The following is a 20,200-nucleotide window of genomic DNA, read 5'->3' on the forward strand; positions in this document are numbered from 1 at the left end:
AATGACAGCTCTGACTCACATTCACTGAGCAAAACAACCTAGCCATGTTTTAGGGTTTTTTTTTGGGGGGTTGGTTTTTTTGGTTTGGTGTTTTTTTTTTTGTTTGTTTTTTTTTTGTTTTTTTGGTTTTTTTTTTTTTGTTTTTGTTTTTTTTTTTTTGGGGGGGGTGGGGTATTTTGTTCTGTTTTTAAAAAAGATAAAACCTCTCCCACAAGTCTGCCCAACTTCTCTGCAGAGGTTACCTCCTCCACAACTGTCAGCAGAAAGGAAACAAACCCATGTTTCTGCTGCTGTGCTTCGGAGTCTGACAGCCCAGGACTGCAGGACTCCAAGGTACAGAAATGGAGGGAGAAGGTCATATACTTCCTCCACTCAGCTCTATTGCACACTGGTGTAGTTAGCCCAGATATAAGCACGGATCAAAAACTCACCATATTCCTAAGTAGATGTAAACTAGTAGATTATTACTTGCCCAAGACAAGGAAAGATTCAGAAAAGGATTAATACAATGCTCCCCAAGTCCTGCTTCAGCTCCAGTCCCTGCCTAACAACAATTATTTATGAGAACAGGTATCTGTTCCAGATCATAGATGTTGGTAGAGTGTCTGGCCTACATGCCACACGACGCTGATGCACAGAAGCGTACGAGAAAAGTAACTAGTCCGGTACAGACCATTGTAAGCTGTACTACTAATAGTTACATACAAAAAGGAAAAATCCTGTCTCTGTAGGGTGATATTAGCACAGTGATGCCAGCAAGCCTGTAGGCAGAGAAACGCTAGAGTACAGCTAGGATGTCACTTGAGGACACAAGCTGAGACTTAGACATGCAGAGAAATTCAGACAGTAGTTTACTGCAGAATTAAATAACCTGTCCTAAACTATTTCAGTATCCCTAAATGCACATTCACTACCACATTGGCTCAGATAAACATGGGTGCTCACTTTGAAATGAAAAGAACATCACTTCACTGCTGGAAATAACAGGAAAAATGTCCTTAGTGTTTGGTCCTTAAGTATTTTTAAGGACAGTTTGCTGAAGGGAGGGAACCCTGAACACCTCGCTCTGCCTAAATACCCATTCCCCCTTTGCTAAATAAAAGTCTTCTGGAAGCCACAACAGCTCCTGTAACTTTAAACCTGGGCTGAGATCATAATTTTTGTACTGACCAAACAGAGTGCGGAGGGCGGGCCTGGCTCTTCTTTGAGGACCACCTTAGGCATGCTCCCACCCCTTGGCTAAAGAAAATAATGCCGACTCCATTCAGTTTTCTTTAGCTGCATAGTTACCTCCAGGAAAACTTTCTCCCGTTAGACTACGGCAGTTAAAGGAATACTTGGAATACCAAAGTATTTTTGCAGTGATTTCTTTTTGTGATCTCAATTCTCCAGTTGCCAAAAAAAAAAGTCAATTAGAATTTGAATCCATCTGGTCTCAGGATTGGAAAGCTATTCTCTAAGCAGATCAAAGATGTTTATTAAAGTTCAATTCTTCATCTTCCTTCTAGGGAGCATGCCTTTCGTAGCACTTGCTGAAGAAGGTAAGAAACTTTGGTTAAAGTTCTTTCTACTAATTTCCTGTAATTTAACAGTTTGTTTGCTTTCTAATAAGCAATATAGTTGCTCTGACCTGTTTATAAAACTCTTATGAATTCTTAAGCTACTACTAAGCATCTATGGCTGTAATCAGGAAAAACACAAAAACCACAAAAGTTTTCAGATGGGCTTAGTTATACTCTATTAGAAACGGCTTTTCTCTGTGTGTCTGTGTGAGGGCAGGGGAACAGTACAAGCAGTCAGGGAAGGCATTGCATCAACAGCCCTTGGAAATGTCTTCAGTTTCACTGTAATACATGCAAAGGAGACTGCAAGCAATAATTTAGTTGTAAATGACATTTAGGTGGTGAAACTATGAAAGTAACTTGTAAATCTTCCCATTCAAGAGTTCAACTTCTATACTCGGAGACATTATAATAGCTTCGAATTTGAGCCTTATGCAGGGTTTTGCTGCTACTACCTAGCCATAAGCAATGTGCAAGTAAGGGAAACTAAACCAGGAAGAATTAGTACCTAAGATAGATGTGACAAGTGTTACATATCTACTCAGAAAAACTTTATTTGGCAAACTATTTCTTTTGAATTTTATGAGAAAAATACAAAATATACTTTTAGGTAAAACAGATGTTAAAATCTTTCTACAGCTAAAGGAGAAGAGTCAGATTTATTAACAGTAAATCACAATTACCTTGAGCAGTACTTGATTCCAGGAGCATCACATTAAAGTTCAGTCTTTCTGCGTAGTATTTGACTCCTTATGAATGAATTTGCCATCAGGCAATGTGCCTGATGTACACATAGACAGAAAGGATGTCTGTGGTGGTGAAATACAGCTACTGTTGCTACGGAACATGCTTCAAGTACTAGTGCTCTGAAAACAATTACCTGAACCTCAACCCACAAGTCTTCCAAAGCATAAATCTACTTGTCTGCCTTGGATTTGGGGACCTTAACTGAAACTAGGACCTGATTTTGGCCTGGTGACAATCAATAGCATTGTGCTGGAAATTATGGAGCTCTATCAATATACAGTATATGTGGACATTGGCTTGAAACTTCTAATGGGATTTCCTGGTATTCTGTATGTCAGAATATGAGGCTGAAATTTTGGAGTTAGGCTTCAAAATTTCACAGAAAAAATCTAAAATCAACAGATACTAGGCAAGTTCCAAATACTGCTTTCTACACTTTCTCTAGGATAGGCACCTACAGCTCACCCAGCTAGCTTATCCTTAAAAAGCATCAATATTAAAAGCACCAAAGTTTGAAGCCATTAAAAATGAGGCAAAGCCACCACAATTTTATAGAATTACTTTAAGCAGTTTCTAGGTATTTCATCTTAAGGCTTTTGGGGAATTTTAAAGCATATTTTCTCTCAATGCTGAGAGGAGTCGTCCAGCAACAGTCAGGTTGAAACCCTACCAGCCAGATAAATGTTAAAATATTTCCTGCTTGCAAGATTCTGCCTCTGTTTTATTACCAGTGTAGTCTGCATTGAACTCCACAGTTTGATCTAGACCATGGTTTACAATATTTACAGCTTTCTACTTCTGTTTAGGTTTTATGACTTTTTCTTCACATGGGGTCAGTCATTTCAGATGACTTCCAAAGGATACACTAGGAAAACAGACTCCAGATACAAAATAAGCAGGTCCCAAATATTTAGCACGTGTATCTTTTTTTACTGATAACCATCAGCAATTACAAGTTAGAACAGACTTAAAGTGACAGTGCCACCTTCCGCAATCTGTGACTGCACTGACAGTGAAGAGAGCAAATTGTTTTGGCTAGTATAGTACTAGGTGGAGCAGTTATATTCCGATACCTGAACCTCTGGGGTAGACAATTTGGCCTGAGGGTTTTAGTTTCCTTATCAGATTCTGATACCTCTTAAAGCCTGATCAGGTCATAAATCTGCAGCTACCCCTTTGTTCTATTTAGGCATTCCGTTTTCTGGATTGAGATGGAATCAAGAAAAGCAGGTTTGTTTTGATCAGGAAGCATATTTCCAAAAGGATTGTTTTGGTTCCAAATCCCTCCTTGAACTGCCAAATAAATTGAATTCAGCTGTTGATTCTGGTTGCAAGCATAGCATTTTTCCCCTTCCAGGGAGCGATCCACAATTTGAGTAGTATCATTACTATCTGCTGTCTTTCAGTTGCTCCAACTTTATGAAAAAGCCAGAGGCACAGGAACCATTTCAGGACAACTGTGAACCAGAAACTTGACTGAAAAATAGCAGTTACCACTGACCCAATAACAGGACTATCAGCCAACCTATGAACAACGTTTCAGTGAAAACCTATGAATCTTAAGTCAGAAATGCTTAAATGTGCTCTGCCCATAGAGAACATGCAAATTACGTCTAGCAAAAGTTCAAACTGAAGATTTCTGTTGAATTTCCTGGAGTTGTGCTACTCCTAACAGGAATTTTTGGACCCAGTCAGCAATGTGGTTTCCAAAACAAATGGTAAAAGCTCCTTTAATTGGGTCATGTAAAGCAAGACATAACAAAGCCGTAAAAGCATAAACCACAATATTTCTATGGAAGAGGAGAAAGTAATTAACTGATTTTGTTCTTCATATGTGAGCTTCCAAACAAAATTAATGGCGGAAATCACTAAGGATACAGAAAGAAAACCTCGTAACAAATCTTACATCACTGTAGCTAAAACACATTCACACATGCTCTATTAGTGTTACCTATTTGTGTTTTAAATTCTGACTGAAGCAGCCAACTTTCTTTGTCTTTCTTACAATCAAGGACAGCCCTGAGCACTACACAAGCTGATGATTTTTTAGACTGAAGCATTTCCTATTGAGTGATTAGCAGATATATATTTGTCCTTCTGTGATCCTGTTCAGCCTATAAAAACTCAGGCAAATCTTAGCACAATGGATCAGACCAAATGAGTGGAAATGGAAGTTGGCCTAAAATTTTTCTGGGCACAGCATTAATCAAACAATTAAAATCACAAGCATTCAAATGAGTGATTTGCAGAGGCACCACGTTTTCTAATGTGAAACCCTTCCCACGGTGCACCTATCATTGCAGAGGAGATTACTTTACCGGCTGTCACATAACATGAGCGAAAATTAAGATGATTGTTAAAACTAGTTACCACATGTCACTTGAGCTGTATCAACTGTCCATGTGTCTGATCTTACCTAGAGGCAAATACAAGATTATAACTCCTTATGCAAGTCTCAAAATCAAACAGGTTTACATTAGGTCATGTTACTTTATGTTGGTTTTGGACTAAAAGTAACCACATGGACAGGATAATTTAGATGAGAAGTGTTTATATGGTAAGAAAGGAAATTGAAATTTACAGTCAACCATGAAAGATTAAAGTTTTCTATGTTTTTCAAAATCATAAAAAACAGATTTGACAAATCACAAGAGAGGATTTTTTCAAAAGTATCTTAATTTACCCAAACTCTATTGCCAGTTCAGTGGCAAAACTAAATTATGAAGTCAGGCAACTCTAAACTCTTCTGAAAAATCAAATTCTGTAAAAGCTGATAGTAAATAAAATGAACAACCAAAACAAACAGCCACATGTGACTCCAAAAGCACGCCAGTTTTCTACCAGTATGACAAAACCTTTCACTGTGGACCTGGCTGCATCATGTACGTGCACGTGTCCCCACATCTGTCTCTTGGAAACTAGATTAGCATGATATGAATCTAGCTCTACATGTCCAATGCCCAAAACTTAATTATCACCAAACCGAGAAAAACATCTTGCTGGTTCTCAGTTAGTGGCTCTGCAAATTAGTGAGTCTGTACTTTGCGGTGCCTTAGTAAAAGACCAGCAGAGAACAGATGAAATTTGTTTTATCCTCTTCACTGTGAAAGCAGAGGCTTGCCCATCTGTATCTCAAAAGTTAGGTTTTGAATTTGTGTAACTTCATAAGCAAAAGAAAATCAGATTTAAAGCTCACAAGTGGACTTTTCATTAACTTAGGCTGCACAGTGAAAACTGGAAACAGAGAGGCAAGATTCTCAGCTCCTGTAATTCAACAGTTTCCACTGAACCCATGCATTTACCCCAGACCTAGTACTTGTAAATCATCTACAAAAAGAAGCAGCTGAGAACCTATAGAGATAAAAGAGCATTTTAATAGATAATAAAAAACAGTAAAGGAAGGCTAGCCCACAGCATGCAGGCTGTTGGGCTCTAACAGAAGCATGCAGTGTTTCCTCCTTGTGTCATTTGAGGCAAGCCACACATACACACGTACCACAGAAACGACTACTGTTTGCCCAGCTCTAACATATGGTCCGTCTCAGTTGCACACTTGTTTTGTTGGTTTGTTTGCTTTTTGTCTGGATGTGGTCAGGGACTACAGGATGGAACCCAAATGCTGCCAGGTCCTACTATTCACTGCATCCCAGATCCACGGACAGGCAGCCTCTAGATGGGCCTTCTCCGATTTGTGTGCGCACATACCATACTCTCAGTCTGAAATAATGCTGCAGCAAAGCTCACATAGCTGTGTGGAGCACAACTTGCTAAACAGCATTTCAGAAAAAGATGTAGGATTGGGAGTATAGTTCTGAAGAGAAACAAACAAGAAAAATAAGAGACAAATTTACTATTGATTTCCAACTCAGTGTCTCAGAAGCCTGGCCAAAGACTCTCAAAGGAATAGAAACTGTGATGCTGTGCGCATTCTCCTATTGCTTTATGACTTCCTGGTGTTTTTCCATTTTTGTATTTGTTGATCACAAACACTACAACATCCAGCATAAATTGCATCAGACTAATTCTTTGTGAGGGCACAATTCAGCCATGTACACCACTTCAGGGGAACATATACTCTCTTAGGAGGGCTTGAGAAGTATATGAGCTGCTGCTAAATCTGTAAAGGGACACGCTCAATTCAAAATGCATATTAAAATGTTTTTATGACTGAATCCCATCCAAACATTAGCTAGTATGTTATTAGTATGCAAGTCAGACTAAACATATTTGAATGGCTCTCACTTGATGTGTGGCAATATAAAGCAGCTAGCCAAAAATCATTGTGTCAACAAATTGAAAGCCTAACCAGTTTCTGATTATAGTGTTTAGCATGTGCATTTTCAAACAAATTCATTAAGAAATGATCATGCAAACAGTTCTGCTGGCAGATACAAGGAGTTGGTAACCATCCTCAAGGCAGCTGTGAAAGGGCACATAGCTACAGCCTCAGAGTTTTGGAAAGGAAGTGATTCAGGGAAAATATTAGTTTATTACTGTATCAGAGGTCATTCCTTAATTACTTTCATCTGTATTTACATATCCCAATATTTTTACACAGATTGTCTGCTTTCTGCTGCACACCCCATAACATTTGCTGATCCATTACACAAAATTTTTTACTTGTCTCAGCTCCAGCACTCATTCTTTGTCAGCCATGCAGTAATAAACACAGTACCGTAATGCTGCAGTTTTAGGTGCCACTTACAGAAAGATGCAAGAGACTCACACCTTGATCACCACTCCCATCTTGTTGCCCCAATCAAACCATTATTGCTCAAAGAAATTGGTAGCAAGACTGCAAACAGGGCAACAGGGTCATAGGGCAGTAAATATCAGTAAGAAAGTGTTTTTTATCCCAGATTCATGGCATAGCAACTCAGTGTATTTTACCAGACAAGAAATCAGAGATGGAAACAGCAATAATATTAAAAGCATAAACCTTGGAAGACTCATCTCTAGTTCTGCAAGGAATATTTCAAAGGAATATCCCATAATGGAGTTAAATCGTCTCTTCCTTCTTAATGGTTACAGCTCTCTGTCTGATTTTATCATGCATAAGAAAAAACTTAGTTAAGTTACCACCGTTTCCTCTTCTGGCTTTGTTTCATAACTCTGGTTGTGGGTCACACACATACAGCAAGCACCTGAAGAGCAGTTATTTTTCTGTATATCTGCCCCATTAAAATACATTTTGTTTTGCTTTTCTGTGGGTATCGTATATATGGGTAATGTAGAATCTTGTAACATTCAGAAGACATGTGATTTACTTCAGAAGCAGCCAAGTGGTTCTTTGCCACTTGGCACTGTAGTTTTGAACTCTGGCTAAGCCAGCCGCAGCAACAGAAACCATCTGCAGTAGGGTGTGGCGACAAAAGGAAATGTTTCTGACAATTCAGCAAAACATTGTCATCATGAGCTACATGGAATACCTGAATAAAGTCAGTCATCCTCTAAATCAGGCTGAGCTAAATACTTCCTTGTGCATCATGACCATATTTCAACTGGCAGATACTTTCCAAAGTTCATGGTATTTTGTCATCCAGCTTCCTTCACCCTATAAAGCAAAGCCATCAGTCTTTGTATTGGGAAACTGTGGTAAGCACTTCAGGCTTCAGACAGTACTTACTTTCTTCTGAACAACAAAAAGTCTAGACCCCTAAACATACACCACAGCATTTCTTTATCATGGCATGACAGATTACTCCAACTTCCAGAAAGAACTAACAGAAAACAAGAAAACGCCAATGCTGTGGCCCCAAACAGGCTGAGGATACAAAGTTCTCAGGGTACTGCAGCTGGCATGAATTTTGCAGGAGCCACAGGTACAAATAAGAATTTCAGTTGTCATTAAGAAACTTCCTTGCCCTTCTAAAGTCTAAAAATTTTAAGTGTCCAAAGGCTCAAGCGCCAGAATGCAAACCCCAGAATTCCCTATATTATAATTCTTCAAAACTTCAAATTTTTAAAGTAAAAAAAAATTTGTAGCCTGGATTAGGCAGTGTTGAACAATTTCACACAAAAGACACACCTATGTACTTCTTATAAATACCCCAAAATGCTTAAGCAACTAGAGAAAAATAGTGAACTACTTTCAGAGAAAATTAAGCTGATGAGGTATGTTTTGGACCTGACTGTGGAATAAATTTAAATTGAGGATGAAGTCAAACAACAGACAAAATTGATTTGAAAACTACAGAGCTGCTGCTGAGATGTTATGTATTCAAAACGCAGATACCTTATCAAATCACACATTGTTAAACTTCCACCACCATGAATAAAGGAGTCCACTGAACTACAACTGCATGAGATTCCAATAATGAGAAAATGATTTTTAAGACTCATTTTGCTCATAGTCAAATTAAGGTCTGAGAATGAAGAATGCTTCCTCAAAGGGAATTCCTGTATCAGGACATAAATGCTGAGTAAAATACGGCCAAAACAGGATGGCTAACACACACACACAGTCCTTCAAATAACACCACCTGGTCTGTAACAGTTCAGGAAGCTGACACTGAAAAATGTAAGTCAGCTCTGGACAGGTAGGTCAGCAATAGCTCAAACAGAAGAGTGGTATCTCCCAAGTGACCAGTCAAACTGAATTCTATCCCTTGATTTTCTAGAGAAGCATTCCACAAAGCACCTATCTATCACAGCTGGAAAGGATAAAATATTATACAGATAAAATATAGATAAAAATAAACTTAAATTTTAAGAGCAATGCTTTTGTTTGACAGTTAACCTGCCAGTTAATTTTCTTTAGCTGTTATAAATAACTGAAGCCACTTTTTTTTTTTTTTAATAGGGGCAGAGGGGCAATGAGCAATAAAGACTATTCCAGTTCTTGTTAGAGGAGATCCTTTAGCATTAGCAATTTTTACCTACTGGTCTCTTATTGCAGAGATGGAAACTCATTCTATTTTGAGGGCTTCCTATTTCAAGGACTAAGCTAAAATACAGGCTTACAACTGCCTTTGCCCACTAGTGTCTGGGTTTATTCAGACTGCCGGGAAAGAAACAATATCCTACAACATTTTTCATCTTCAGAAGTATCTTTGTTGGTTTTGGAGATACCTGAAAGCAATGCTAACGAACAACAGTTTTACAACTCATTCTCCTTTCCAACACAACCACTGTGCTTTGAAAGCAACCCTAAGAGGTTTTTCTAGTAAACTGTCACTCCATGCATAACAATGAGTAGTGAGCTCATCTTTCCCTAAGTGGGTCATGGGATGCTTAACCACGGGATGTTTTCAAAGCAGTATTAAACTTTTAAAGACATCAGATTTTCTCCTGGTGTGAGAAGCTGCAGCCTGATAGCAGCTGGGGACTTTGAACTAAAACGCACCCAGCTGGAACTTTGGCAGAAAGAGATGCAATGATTAATTCACATCTGCAGCAACATATAGCTGCAAACAGAAGAGGCCATAGTGCTAGTTGGAGACAATCATAGCACTGTGAGGCACTGTTTTTATTTACAGCCTCCTCGAAGATAATATTAAGAACATATGCAGAAGCACTGCTTAACCCTGTGGCTCTTGCTGCATTTGGCCCACATCAAATGGAACGACCAAATGACTAAAGCACATACACCCTTACATCCCATTTACGTTCTTTGATGTCAGTGCTAAACACACCTTGCACTGGGAAAGAAGTCCAATAGTTTCCCTCAATTTAATTTAATTTTGTTACTTTATTATGACTTTCTCTGACAAAGAGTTGTCTAGTATCAAATATTCCTTCCTACAAATGCAGCACACTGATAGTAAGATACCTCCCAGTCTTTCTCTTGGAAATAGTTCAGTAGCGTCTGCTTAACTGCCACCCAGACCACCTCCACTGTCGCTCCAGAAAAACAAACCTGGAAATATAGTCCAGGGACTATTCTCCAGCAAATACAGGACCTCAGCTTGAATGCAGTGTTATGCAGGCTGGATATGGCTGGGACAAGACCTCCACATTGACAGAAATCAGTTTGATCTGTAAGCTTTAAGAAATTAATAGGAGAGCCATAATGTAGTTGAGGAAAGGCAGCACTTCCAAGGATGACCCAAATCTCAGGTGAAATGAATTACCTTCTGGAAGTATTTCCCTTTCCCTACAGATTATAAGAGATAAAGGCAGGCAGATACCTTATTTAGGCACCTTTATTAAGAACCTAAAATTAGGTAATATTAATCTGGGCCACCTCCTTTTGTCAATCAATGTACACCAAGAGCAAAAGCACTGAAATAGATTTTCTACATGTTACTTCTTGCCAAGAATCTGCAATAACTTTATCACACAAAGAATAATTATTTCATGTTTCTCTGTGACATTCACTAATTCTCTACACCTTTGTTCTGTGACACTGTTTCCTTCCCTGCCTTCACTATCAGGTAACTCTTGAGGGCTGACAGCTACTGCCATGCCAAGTATAAGCAGCTTCTCTGAATAAGCTGCTTGTTGTTAACACACAAAACTTACTTCACTTTCTACTCAGGGTTTTTCTCTGGTAATTGGTTTTCTCCATCTGTGCTTATTTTGCAACCAGTGAATAAAGGATGCTTTTTCAGTTCTGACTGGGATTACAAGGTCAACTGATCCACAGACAATTCATGTTGCTGAGCTCTATTGCTATTTCTTTTACACTTAATATTTACATAACATAATCCCAATATGGTACTTTAAAGATATTATTTTATAAGCAAAAAATAAGTATAATAAAGTAACACTGTATCTTACAATGCCCTGATATTCAGCAGGTGGCTATGTCAACAGACCTAAAACTCAAGCCCCCTTTTATGCTATCTCAACAGAAAATTTTCAAGGCTGCTCACCTGGGTATTTCCATCAAAAATGACCAAAACATTATTTTTACCATCTAACATAAATAGGATTTACCCTAGCCTGTTGTAGTCTTTCTATGGATCATAAGGTGATTTTGGGGAGACTGGCAGGCCTAATTAGCCACTATATTAGGCCTCATGTTGGCATAACATGAATATACCTTCTTCATCTGTTAGTACCTGAAGTACTACTTGTACACCCTTTTGGCTCTTCAACAGAAAGTGTATCTGTACTCAGGCTTATAAAGGTATAAAAATATAAAATTCTATTTACTGGAGCAAACATGGAATTAGAAATCTAAGTTTAGATCAGTGTTTAGTCTCTTGGCAATGGGACAAAGCTCACGGTCTTACAGTGGTAGAGATGATCAAAAATTTTTAGTTTGATTCAAAAATGAGATTTGGGAGCAAGGAAAAAATGTTTTCAAGTTTCCAGTCAAATTCAGATGAGAGTTTCAAGCAAAAACAGAGGATTTTTTTTTCCTCAATGTCAAATCATTCATCCTCTGTATGAAAAATTTCCTTTAAAGTGCCAGTGCTCTTTTTTACCAATTTCAAAATTGAGCATTGACTTTCTCATTTGAAATACCATTTTTATTTTTAAATGGGCCATTAAAAAACTGAACAAAAGTTAAATGGAAGTCATGCTTAAAGAAAAATAATTTCAAAGTGATACATGTGCAGCTGATCCAAAGTGATTTTATCCTTTTTTTTCAATTTTGACTGGTATTGAGCAAAACATCCATTCTTTCTAATTTCAGTCACAGAACAAAAATTCTCTTTACTTGCCTCTATATCATATAGAATGCAAGTAGAGTGCATTTTTGAGTATTAAAAAGCCTTACGTAAGAAATCAGCTCTTCAGAACTAGTCTAGCAATTCAGAAATAGTTTAACTTCAAATGCAGAGGAGATGAGAATGTTTTTAGGTCACTAAAACCAGGTGAAATTAGTAGAAACAGTGTTAAGGTTTAACAAAACAAACAGGTCATGAATATTTCTCTTACATAAAATATTCAAGTGGTACAGTAAATCCCTGTTTTTAAATAACTCATGTGAATAGCTGTCCTCCTCCCTGAAGAGATCACTACACAGCACTACTAATCTACCACCAAATTACAGAAGTATCAAACTATCTTGCAAAGGAAAAAAGGATTAGGTATTTTGTTCATAATTAGCCTATTAGCAGCTGACAGTTCATCCTAGGCAAATGACATACGAGCATCCAGGGTTTTCTCCAACCTCCTAAAAATCCTCCAAGAATGAACGTGGCTCTCGTTCACATAGCCTTCAGCTACCACTGCAGTATATCCTAGCAATAGCTCAGGATTATGCTGAAAAAGTATAAACTGGATTTGAAAAATCTTTGGACAAACTTTTGCTCTGATTGCTGAAATCAACAGAAGTTAGATGCAAAGCTTGAATCCAGGAAAAGAATTTTCCAGAAGTTTTAGGATTTTTTACCTGAAGTTTTTGCTCAGGATAATACCTATTATTAGCTCCTTGCTTTAAACACTGGTATCTGGAATTAGCAGAACTCTTATGCTTCAGGCAACAGCATAACAAGCAGCCTCACCTAGCTTTGTAATCGTGGTGAATTAAAAACTCACAAGAGATACCACACCACATTAACATCATACTGTGTATGGTCAGAGTTTTATGAATCAGCATGAAACTTCATCAAATGACACCTGTTTTCAACATTTTCTTAATACCACTAGTTATCTTCACATATCCATATCTTTTGTGTTCTGCCTTGTTACATCTCATTTTTCCTAGTGATAAAGTTTGACTGTATTTGTAAAGAAAAAGCATTGTGTGAGCCAGAAACTTAAATTTCCATTACTCCAAAAAGCACAGATGACGTATTGGTCTACAGTAAAAAGGGAGACCTTGCACTGTTACTTAAGAAATTCAAATTATGGCAAGTGAGATTTGCAACTTTAAAAAAAATTTCTGAGTAGATTTGTGTAGGAATATTTTCTAAACTTTAGTTACACCCATATACATTAATGATAGTTCTAAAAATAAAGGTTGCAGCTGGGACTGAGCTGAAAGGTAGGGAGAAAGCTCTTATTTTAGAAAATGGAAGATGTTTCAAGTAATTTATCCAAATACATAAGATAATGCTTAACTTGAAATCTGGAATAGTTGCATGGCGGGGGGGGGGGGGGGAGGGGGAAGGGAGGAGAACAGGGACACAACGGACAAATACAGAATCTTTTTGCAGGGAAAAAAAAAAAAAATCTTTTTGTGGACAAAGTGTTTAATAACCAGCACGTTTCAAGGTTGTGCCAGGGTTAAAAGTGATGTGTACTTAAGCTCTTTGTTCTACAGCTTTGTACATGAGTATAGCAGAACTCAAAATTAATTCAGGGAATTTTGCAAACCCAAGTGCACGGGGGCAGGGAGATTTAACACTACATAGGTCTCACATTTAACAAAATTTAGATGTTAAGGTAGCCAGAAAATGTGACTATCAAGTAAAATCCTAATTCATTTTCTAAAATTTTTTTCAGCAAGCTCAGTTCTAGAAGGAGAAGAAAGTACAACAATTGATTTCAGAGACAGAAATGACACAGAATCTGAAGGATTACCAACCCTGGTGAGTATCATTCTAAATAAAAGTTCCTTTAGGTTACCCTGATTTCATATTCCTCGTTCTGTCTTGTGGCTTAGATTTCAAATAATCATTATAAATTATCAAGAATAATCTTGAGTTCTAACATAAAAAAGACCTAACACAATGCTTTTGCTTTGCCAGCAATCAGGTTGAAGATGACAAAGTTGAAAAATGTTTTTGGCAAAAAGCATTCATAACCTGCTTATTCACTGCCGCTTGCCTCTTCTAATTCAGTATCTCTCCATTTGCTTCAAGTGAAACCAAACTGACAAATTAGTGTAAAAAAAAAAAAAAAAAATCACGAAAAAAGGCAGGTCTGCAATATTCTGCAGTCCTCTCCTACACCTTCTGTAGTCCTACTGAGAAGTCATCCAATCCAGAAAGTCTCTAGCTGGAAAGACAAATTGTCTTTGGGTTTTTTTGTCACAGTACACAAGTCAAAGATGCCAGGTGATAGCTAAAAAAGCATCCACAGGGAACCTGACAGACCAAGATATTTAAATGCTTATTTCATACACGTAGACTGAATGTACTGAGGTTTTCTCTTTCCTCTTTTCCTCCCCCCAATTCTTGTAGTTGCCCACAAGACTACACAGTGTAACAAATCTCTTGCAGTTTGGACAACTGATGACCACAGAAAGTGCAGAAAGTGCATTTGCCCCAACTGAAGACAGTGATAATGCTACTGGTTACGAAGCTAACACAGAAAATGCTGATGGTAAAAGAATCTTTCATTTCTACTTTATTATATCAAAGTTCTACTGCCATCTACTAAACCATACCTGGAAAATTCAAATATCAAGTTTAAGGTGCTCTCAAAGGTAGCACTGTTGATTGTTGAAATGGAAAAGTCAAGACTTCTAAAATTGCTCCTTAATAATCACTCCACATCCTAACTTCATAACAGAGGTGCACTGACAAGAGGAATGAGTAGCTATAACATTTTGTTCACCGGTGCACTGCCAGTTCTACCCCAAGGCAGGCTGTAACTCTGAAGCCTTCACTTTCTTTTCAGATGATTAGTATGAAAATCAAACACCTCTCCAGAATTTTTTTTTTTTTTACCAACGCAAAGATCCTCAAATGCAGAAAACATAACTGTTACAACCTGGCTGCCCTCAATTTTTGCTGCCCTCAATTTTTACTGAGTTGTCTGCCTTAGCTTCCTCAGAGACACACAAATTACTGTCGTGCACATCCAAAACAAATGGTACCCATGCCCATACAGTTGTCAATGAGCAGCAGATTGGAGCAAAAGGCTGATAAAGGGAATTCTGACCCATTTATCTTATGCCTGCTTAGCTGTCTTCCAGACAGCTTGCTAAGTACCTATGCCAGTGGCATACAGGAGAACACATGGGCATATGCTCTATACGGCCTCCTTTGGACCAGGATTTTTCTTAGCTGTTCACTAGTGTGCAGACCATTAGAGAACAAACATCATAGCTTCTGCTCTGACATTCCAGTTCTGTAACGGTATCAATGAGTGGTTATAAGTTTAATGAATCTCACTTTAAAATGGTTAGATGAGCAGTTGTGAGAAAAGAGGTAGTTCTGTTTCCAAACCAACTTTTTGATAACAAAATGCAAATTTAGAACAGTATTTAAATAACTTATGTGAACAGTAGTAGTTGTTGCCAACAGATTCTCAGAGTGCACTTTACCTCAAGTACAAACTCAAAAATCAGATCACAAACATTGGAAGTCTGTGAGGCTCACAAGTATGTCAGATTCACCCATCAGATTACATTGGTGACAAACTTAATTCACATGAATGGCAATCTGTCAATCACATTTCAAGTCAGTTTGTTTTTAGCATATAGGCTTTGTTTTGAAGCAGATAGTCAAATCAAATCTCGTGGCATTTGTATTTCTACAAAGTCCTGTAGTACATATAGAATCATAGAACAGTTTGGGTTGGAAGGGACCTTATAGATCACTTAGTTCCAACACCCCCTGCCATGGGCAGGGACATCTTCTGCTACACCAGGATATATTATATTAGAGTATATTATTTACTACTACTCCCCTAAGCCAGTTACCTCTAGACAACAGCCATAAACAAACACTTCTTTCTTTGGCTAGCTTCTTTTTGAAGCTTCCATGTTCTACAACAGTTTCATATCCCTCAATAAACCAGACACATTTGTTTAAAAATTGTAGGTGCTTTAATCTCCTTTCCCAGCCTGCTTGCCTCTGCTGAGAGTGTAGCCGCCTCTTGTCTTTGCTTACCATTAAATAAGAGAAGCAGTGTTTAGCAGATCTGAATTTTAGATGGAATATTCAGACTTTTTCTGAAGGATATACTAAAGAATTGAGATGACATACTTCTAATGCATTAAAAGTAAAATTGGCATTTCATCTGTTTCTGATAGGGACTCAGTTACAAAGTCAATTATAGATTTAGAGAAGTGTGCTAAACAGATTTTGTACCATTTTCCATACACAAAAAACTACTTGGGGAACTTGAGGAACTTTTAAAGTTCCTGACAAAAGGCATTTAAAAATAGACAAATAGTAGTTCCACAAAAACACTGACAGCAAGGCAAAGTTTTATCAGCGTAAATCAGTCTCAGACAATTAAAACCTGATTTCTGTCTTAATTGTTTTATACCAGATATATCCTTATTGATCTTAATGCAATCACACTTAAGTTTCACTAATACACATTAAATCACAATCAATCTCTTGGATTTTAATTTCTTTCTGTTACTTCAGAGAGCTCTTTGCACTCATTCTCTCAAGCTTTTTATTTGCTCACTTCCTATCAAAAGAACAACCTATTACAAAGCCCTCAAACCATTGTGATATAGTCAATAAAAGTTTTCCTTGGATACAGCATTATAAATTGGGATGCACAAATCTGTACAAAGCAGAGTGAATAATTAAGTAATCATTCTCTTTCTGGCTTTACAGGCGGACTGAGTGGGGATTCGGAGAAAACTGAAAAAGGTATTAAGCAAAAGAATTGCTTATAGAGATAAGAAAGAACTTAACTGCCAGGTGATACCCTTCTAGAAGCCACTAGTTATGCCCATAGTATTCTTAAATAAAAGTTTTGGGAAGAGCCATGACCTGCTCCCTGATCCACCTTCTCTGGTTCACCCCATTACTGTCCCGTAGCCCCATCTGTATGGAGCCCTCCGGCCCAAAGGCATATTTGCAGACCTGCAGACTACAAATAAGCCTGCTGAACTTACCAAACCTACTTCAGAGTTTGCAAGATAGAAAGAAATTTTCCCCAAGGAGTGGGATGCAGAACAGCGTCAGTTCTATCAGTAGCCTCTTACCAATAGTCTCCATGAGAAACACGCTAACATTCCCTATTTCTTCTTTCAGGTGGTCTGGAAACAATTGCACTGGCTGGGATAATTATTGGAATCATAGTTGCAGTTGGAATCCTTGCAGGAATAATAATTGCAGTTGTAAGGAAGATGTCAGGCAGGTACTCGTAAGTAAATTGCTAATCAGGCTTTTCAAACAAGCATCATCCTATGAGCAAGGCCACAGGAATCACTTTGGAAATTTCTAATGCTTCTATTTTGACAAAATAACCTATTTTCACACTACACAGTACCTACTGATTCAGCAAAAGCTGCTAATGTGATGTGGGTGATCTACACTCCCTCACACGCTTCAGTTCATCAGACACTGCATGCATGCTGCCATAATTTTCATCAGGTGCATAGGTTTTGGATTACTGCACAGAGGTAAAATTCACTAGGAGGTATTACAGCATCAGTTTCTGGATGTGCTGGATAACACATGAACACTGGCAAGTGATCTTTGTCTTACTGCTCCGGACATTTGTGGAAGCTGTTTTAGTACCAACAAGACTCACTGGTGCCATGCAAATCAAGTGCTTTACAAACTCCAAAGTGGTAAGAAAACAACACAATATTTAACAAATGCTATTCACCCAGCATCAGTCAGTAGTGATCTCTTCCTTCTGTGCAAGCCAGCAATTACCAGGTCTCATTGACTTCAGAAGCTAATGGAAATCAGAGGCTGCAGCAAACAAGTTGTACTTCTAGTAACAGGGATAGGAGAAAGCAAAATTGGGAAGAGAAATAAAGTGGTGACAGGAAAGACAAGGAGAGGGAAGAAGAAAGGTCACATAACTAACACATTTGGGTAACTATGAATAATAATGTCTGTGTTCTTTTGTTTTACAGGCCCTGAAAATAGTTGAAACAAGCAACCATGCCATTCTACACCAGAAAGTAGAAGTGCTTCTTATTTTATAAGAAATAAAGACTTTTCCTATATTGGTGTGAGAAGATGATCCATGGAAAATATGGTCAAAGAATTCCAGATCTATGGGGATCCCACACAACTCTAAGGACTTCTCCCACCCCCCGCCCCAGACTACAGAGTATGGAATATTTCATAGGATTTTTACTAACCAAGAGTTTACTAGAGGAAAGAAAAAGATTATGCATAAGAAAAAACCCAGCAGCAATGAGATTTACATCTGAAATGTGATTTGCAGGTAATATATGCTAGCTTGATTTTTTAAACCCTGCCAGCGAAGCTTATTTCACATTACATTTTATGCATTTGTTTAGAACAAACATATCCAGAATCTTTGAAGTGTTTTTGGCTGGTTAAGTGCTTGTGGCATGTTTATCTACCAAATGGTGTACCAAAAGGAAGAATTACCTTCCAAGAAAACCAATTATTTACCAACTTAGAAAATACTAGACATTGGAAGCTAAAATCCTTCCACTATTGATACAGATTTTCTGCTCTTGATACTTACTATGTGGCAAAATATGGTAGGCCCAGCTGGAACTGACCTACCAACAGAAAGCTTTCTCATCTGACTGCTGCACCAGGAATTTCCTGTCTTCTCTTGTTGCAGAGACATGCAGGGATTGATATACACATCCTGAATTATAGGGTGCTTGGAAAATACCCAATTTTCATGGGTCACTTAAACCAGTTACTCAGCACACTTTAGAGCTGACATGTAGAAGCTTTTGAATTAGTGTATACAAGTTTTTTCTTTATAACCGTCTCATTTTCTAACTGTATAGTTGGCTTGTTTGATAGCATGTGCTATCTGCATTCTAGATCAGAACATGTCAATGAGATATAATGCACCTTTGGACTCTGCAGCTTTTCTATGGCATATTTAATAGAGCAGTACCTGAACGCACAGAGTTCAGAGCAAAGGCTTCATATATCAAGTGGCTGCAATACATCATGTCTGGTGTAAAAATCATGATAATCCATTTAGTCAATAATTGTTAAACACATCAACTTATCTGGATTTGCCTTTCTGTTTCTTTGATGTGCCATAAACTATCATACCTATCTGAGCTTTGGAAATAAAAATTGTAAATTGTCTTATTTTACAATAATTGTTCTTTATTTTCTTTAAAAAAATCATAAAACATTTTAAGCTTCCTTCAATTTTCCTAAATTATTTTGCTACATGTCTTGTCAGTGCAGTGTCTACAACCAACACATTTGACACTGATAAATGAAACTATAAACAAAACTAAGCATGAGAAAATAACATACAAGTCTTTTTAGTGCAGTTCTTAAGCTCATGTAACAGGTCGCTCTGATGACGGATGAGTAGTAGCCTTTACTTTGAGGCTGGTCTATGCTGAGAACTGCAAACTAGATCCAAAGGCTGTGAGTTACAGATATGAGTGCTTTTTTTCATCCCATCTATAAAAAGAAATTAGTTTTCTAAAGTCTGAATTTAGACTTTTTTTGTCAATCTCAGAATTAAGGCATATTTGAATACAAGGGTTTGGTTTGTAGCTCACCAAAAGTAAATACAGTTGTCTCCAAATTGCTGAGCTTACACTCCTAGTAATACTTTACCTGGAAGAGTCATTCTTTTCCTTACCAAAGGAAGATTCTAAACTAAAATGTTCCCACAGGGATGACCTTCCCCTTGAATAAGTTATTCCCGTTACAAGCAGCATCCACAGGTAGGCAATTTATAATGAAATTGAAATGTACCTTTACTTGTATACCTTGTTTTAAGAGTCTGCTCTGATAAAACACAATCTGGGTATGCGGAGTGAATATAGAGTGTGTATGCACCAACACAGGATGCAACTAACATTCAGGAATCTGCCATGTGTTTGGATTTAAGTATTAATCCCAGGCAGTAAAACTTCATAAGCCAGAGCATATGCATCCCAGAATTTGTCCACAGTAGTACACTACCATGGAATAACACACATCACCTTCAGCATAAATCTCGTTTGGTTTATTTCTGGTTACGCTCAAAAGTTGCACAAAACTAAAGTAAGGGAAAGATTAATGATACCACTGTAAAGTCACATATGCACTATATAAAAATCTGTAACTAGCTTAAGCCTAGTGTACTTCTTAAGTCAGTTCTTTATTATTTCTAAGTTGGTATTGGGTATGTAAAAGTACAAAATCCAAGGCCCAAAAGTGGGCTTGAACTAAGCT

General features: G+C 37.7%; 2 protein-coding genes across 8 annotated transcripts in view; one reads left to right on the plus strand and one right to left on the minus strand.

The window, feature by feature from the left end:
- The window catches only part of LRRC38 (leucine rich repeat containing 38), a 70,753-nt gene that overhangs the window by 36,514 nt on the left and 14,039 nt on the right, over positions 1-20,200 (minus strand). The gene's annotated exons all lie outside the window — the stretch shown is intronic.
- On the plus strand, positions 1,455-19,074 carry PDPN (podoplanin). Of its 5 annotated transcripts, none has more exons than XM_075437498.1 (6): positions 1,455-1,541; positions 13,653-13,738; positions 14,333-14,474; positions 16,673-16,708; positions 17,096-17,207; positions 17,932-19,074. In XM_075437498.1, exons 1-6 carry the CDS (start codon positions 1,472-1,474, stop codon positions 17,936-17,938), a joined length of 453 nt encoding a protein of 150 aa, XP_075293613.1. In that variant the 5' UTR covers positions 1,455-1,471; the 3' UTR covers positions 17,939-19,074. The 5 variants fall into 5 exon arrangements, with proteins under 5 accessions (XP_075293613.1, XP_075293614.1, XP_075293615.1 ...); XM_075437499.1 differs by having other exon boundaries at positions 17,096-17,201; XM_075437500.1 differs by having other exon boundaries at positions 14,372-14,474.

This window comes from Opisthocomus hoazin, chromosome 16 (assembly GCF_030867145.1).
Source record: "Opisthocomus hoazin isolate bOpiHoa1 chromosome 16, bOpiHoa1.hap1, whole genome shotgun sequence".
NCBI classification, from domain to species: domain Eukaryota; kingdom Metazoa; phylum Chordata; class Aves; order Opisthocomiformes; family Opisthocomidae; genus Opisthocomus; species Opisthocomus hoazin.

Bases quoted from the DNA above. Each gene is read 5' to 3' on its own strand.
- PDPN (XM_075437498.1), top strand. From the start codon at position 1,472: ATGTTTATTAAAGTTCAATTCTTCATCTTCCTTCTAGGGAGCATGCCT. The intron at 13,739-14,332 runs GTGAGTATCATT...CAATTCTTGTAG, and splicing joins CTGAAGGATTACCAACCCTG to TTGCCCACAAGACTACACAG. The intron at 16,709-17,095 runs GTATTAAGCAAA...TTCTTCTTTCAG, and splicing joins TTCGGAGAAAACTGAAAAAG to GTGGTCTGGAAACAATTGCA.